This window comes from Merops nubicus, unplaced genomic scaffold (genome assembly GCF_000691845.1).
Source record: "Merops nubicus isolate BGI_N331 unplaced genomic scaffold, ASM69184v1 scaffold49379, whole genome shotgun sequence".
Taxonomy (NCBI): Eukaryota; Metazoa; Chordata; class Aves; order Coraciiformes; family Meropidae; genus Merops; species Merops nubicus.
Window position 1 is genome coordinate 5,530 of NW_008629849.1, and position 4,046 is coordinate 9,575.

The window sequence follows — 4,046 nt, forward strand, 5'->3', positions numbered from 1 at the left end:
TGGTTGCAGGTGGCGAGGATTTTAAACTCTATAAATATGACTATAATACAGGAGAAGAATTAGGTATGTTTGTCTTCTGTAATCAAAAATGAGTTCTGAAATGGGTGTTAGATTAATGAGATAATGACAAATAAATGAAAATGTTGTACTTAAATAAGGTCATAACATAGTGTGCTCTGCAAGAGGATGAAAAGGTGTATTGCCAGTTAAGCAATTTTTGCTATCAGTATACCTAACTTTATTCTTCTAGAACTTGTGACAGCCTCTATTAAACAGCTCTTGGCACCTATTTTAAAAAAAAAAGTAATTCCATATTGCTGCAATGGCAAGCTGTATGTTAACTTGTGTCTCGTGCTATAGCATTCATGAGGTACGCCTAATGTCTTGCAACTACTTGTTTTTATGAAACTGTGGTATGTTTGTGTTCTTCTTAGTGTTGGCCAAATATATTTAAAAAAAGTGTATTCCTAATTTCTCCATTGATCTTGTCCTTGTTTAAAATTAGATGTATGTGGAGAGATTGAAGGAGCAGACCGTGTGCGCTCCATGCTACTGGCTTGCTTTGTAGTTTTGCCTAGAATAATTAAGCACCAGTTTTTGTGCAGTTAATAAAACATTATGTTCCCAAAGTTAGAGATGGCTGAGCTACCAATTGACAGAAGCTTTGTTTCACATCAGAAGTTAAATACTGAAAAAGTGCCTCCCATTGGTATTTTTCTCCTTCTTCTGATCAGTGCTAAGTAATTTCAGTTGTTGATTGAAATTTTAAATTAATGGTCTTGGTATGTTCTCTTACAGAGTCTTACAAAGGACACTTTGGTCCAATTCATTGTGTGAGATTTAGCCCTGATGGAGAGTTATATGCAAGTGGCTCTGAGGATGGCACACTAAGGCTGTGGCAGACAACAGTAGGGAAAACCTATGGTCTGTGGAAGTGTGTAGTTCCTGGTAAGTGTGTGCCTGTTCTTGGTGGAACTTGGCTGCTCTGTGTGTACTTCTTAAGTAATATCTGTCACAAGTGGTGAACATCATCTGGATTTCATACAGTAACTGTTGTCTTCTGAGTGTCTACATCCACTCCAGTCTGTTAGATTTAAGGATTTACTTTTGTAGCTATCATTTAAGCAATTAAGTTCAAACCCATAGGCTTATTGAATATTGAAACTGTGGATAGTTAAGCAAATTGTCTGATGTAGTTTTATGTTATAGAGAAAGAAATAAGAAATATGACTTTTAAAAATTTTAAGGATATGAGAATCTCTAGAAAGAAATGTAAATGATAGGTGTATATTACATTGCACTTCAGTTCTGTGAATTTGGGAGCGGGGTTAGGAAGCAAGGCCTAGAAGACTGCAAGTGAGTATCCATTAATGGAATTGCTTCCCAAACTCTTTCTACTCTAAATTAAGTGGAGAATTTTTCTTCTGATTAAGGTGTAGGGAGGGAACTGCAGGTATTGACTGTTTTTTCTCCCTCCTCTCTACAGAAGAGGAGAATGCAGAAGCAGCAAAAGCAAGGACCACTCTTCCAGGAACTGCAGAGGAGGAAATAGGTAATGCACTGAACTGCCAGCTTCAACTCAGCTAAGTGTTAAAAGATCAGCCAAGATGGTAGCATTCTTTAGTACAGAAAATGTAGTTTTCCTCAAGTGCCTTCTGGCATTTTCACTCTCCTCAAAGAAAAGATCTTTGAATGTGTTTTCCTGAAAATGACCGTGTGGTAAGTGTCAGACTGGTGACTAGAGCTGTGGAGACTGAACAGATGGGTTGGAGTAATTGAATCAGGTTAAGTGGGAAAACAAACTGAACTTTTCTTTAAGCAGTCCCTACAGCATTTCTTTGGTTTATATATCTAAGGTGAAGTTAAATAATACCCTTTATATTTAATTGCAGAAGAACTTCCCTCTGAAAACTCAGATGCAGTGTACAGCTCAACTCCTGAAGTTAAGGCCTGATGATTGCAACTGTTACACAGCACGTGGACGTACAAGACTAAATCAAGTGGACAGTGATAACAGCAGCCTTCCAGAGTGCGCTCTCTACACGGGACAAAGATGGGCAGTGATTGATGAGAATGCTGTGGAACTGGCTAGGTGTTGTCTGTAAGGGAACCGAGTATCCAAAAACAAACAAAAAGACAAGTAGCAGAGTTTTGCTGTCTCTTCAGCATAACTGCCTATTGTCTTTTCAAAGAAGTGTGCGAGCCAAGATCCAGTCTCTCCAATTTCAATTAGACTTATTGTAGTGTGTTTTCTTTATTATTGAGAAGAGATACAATGGCTTTTACCCGTTATTTTTTTTTTTTGAAAGTTGGAAAATTTGGCTTCAGTTGGAAAGAAGGGATTATGTACTTAGAGTATTTGGTTTGGGTTTTGTTTCATTGTACACTGCTTCTGAACATCTAACTGTTTTCGGTTGTCTAAATAAAAGGCCTCTCAAAACTCCTATCTTACTGTTGAGCATTGGGTTCATGGAATGGAAAAGCAACTGAGTTCATTACGTAATCCTTTCCAGCATCTTGGTTTTGTACTATGCAGAGGGAAAGCAATAGGAATGTGTTAGTGTTGGTACAGAAGGTGGCAAAGTCTTTGGTCTGTAAGCTTTGTGTCTTTTTATTCCTTGAAGTTTGAATGTAAACCTAAGTTTCAAAAATCAAAACCAGTGAAAACTCCTAAAGAACGTGCTGCCTGAAATATTTGGTTGTACATGAAAATCTCAGAGGTTGGTTATGAATCTGTATAAAGCTTGGGTTTAGTCCTCTAGACTGGATAAAAACGTTACTCTTTCAAGGTTACAAATCATATTTTCATCATTAAAGAAAATATTGCCATTCATCCCCTTGTCATTTCCTTTAATGTTACACTGAAAGGTTTACATAAGGTGTTCTGCATGGAAAGGAGAAAAGTTGTATTTATTCATACACCTTTTAATTTTTTTCATATTCATATTTGTACTTACTGTTCTTTTGGATTTTTTCCCAAGAGTACAGTAATGCTGTCATCTTAGAAAAGCAAAGTTTAACATTTGGAAACTGGAGTATACATTGAAACATGGGCAATTCTGTCTGAACTTAAGAAAATATTTTTCCCTTGTGAGGGGCAAACACAACTGAACAGGTTGCCTGGAAAGGTTGTGAAGTCTCCATTCTTGAAGATACTCAAAACCCAGCTGGATGTGGCCCTAGGGAACTTGCTGTAGCTGAGCATGCTTGAGGTGGTTGGACTCAGGTGATTGACAGAGGCTCCTTCCAGCTGTTTGGAGTGCGGGAAGTAAGGAAACCAAAGACAGGAAGCCGTGATTTGTGGAACCTCGTGCAATAGTCGCGTTGATATGTTATTTCACAGGCTCTATTCCAAAATGAGTTTTGCAGTTATCTCTTTGAATGTTACTCTTAAAAACAAGCAACTCACAACCCTCTGATTTACAACTACTTGTTCCTGCTTCATCAGTTCCATTAAGGCTTATGTTCCAAATCTAGAACTTTGGCCTAGAAGCTGCTCATTTTACCAGCTGAAGCATTTTAAACAAACACACACCTTGGCCTATGGTGAATGTTGAGGCTGTGGTCTTTGTGTTGTATTTCAAGTAGGGCTGTGTAGCAGTTCACAGAGATGTCTGGAATAGTGTCCTCTGTTTTCAGAGCTGTGACTCTGCTGCTTTACATGATGCTGTTGAGAGTGTGGCTATTCTGCTAAAATTGCAAGTTATTTCAGAGAGTACTAAGAACGTTTAATACTTTTTTTTCATGTGACTATGTCATTACAACTCTGGAAAAAAGTGAAGGCTATGAAATCGGTGGCTTTATTACTGCACTTTGATTTTGCAGGTGGTAATAGATTCATAAGGCTGGCAAGTTTATAGAGCTCACCGTGTACACGTTATACGAGTTTCTACTTGAAGATTCAACTCCCAGAAACTAGCAGCTGCCTCGACTCGTTGTCACACCGACAAGAAGTCCGGTTGTTGCTGACCGCTAAAGGAACAGGTGACCTTAGCAAGCCGGGTCCCAAGACGGCAGCGGTCTCTCACCCGCTGAGGCGGGGGTGA

The 4,046-nt window shown here is 38.7% G+C and overlaps 1 protein-coding gene across 1 annotated transcript in view; it reads left to right on the top strand.

Annotated features, from left to right (window-relative positions):
- Window positions 1-2,445, top strand: part of STRAP (serine/threonine kinase receptor associated protein) — a 6,621-nt gene extending 4,176 nt beyond the window's left edge. The window contains 4 exon segments of the mRNA XM_008947067.1: window positions 1-63; window positions 799-948; window positions 1,487-1,552; window positions 1,893-2,445. Coding sequence (XP_008945315.1) covers window positions 1-63; window positions 799-948; window positions 1,487-1,552; window positions 1,893-1,954 — 341 coding nt within the window. The 3' untranslated portion in view covers window positions 1,955-2,445.
- Window positions 2,446-4,046: the final 1,601 nt, after the last annotated feature.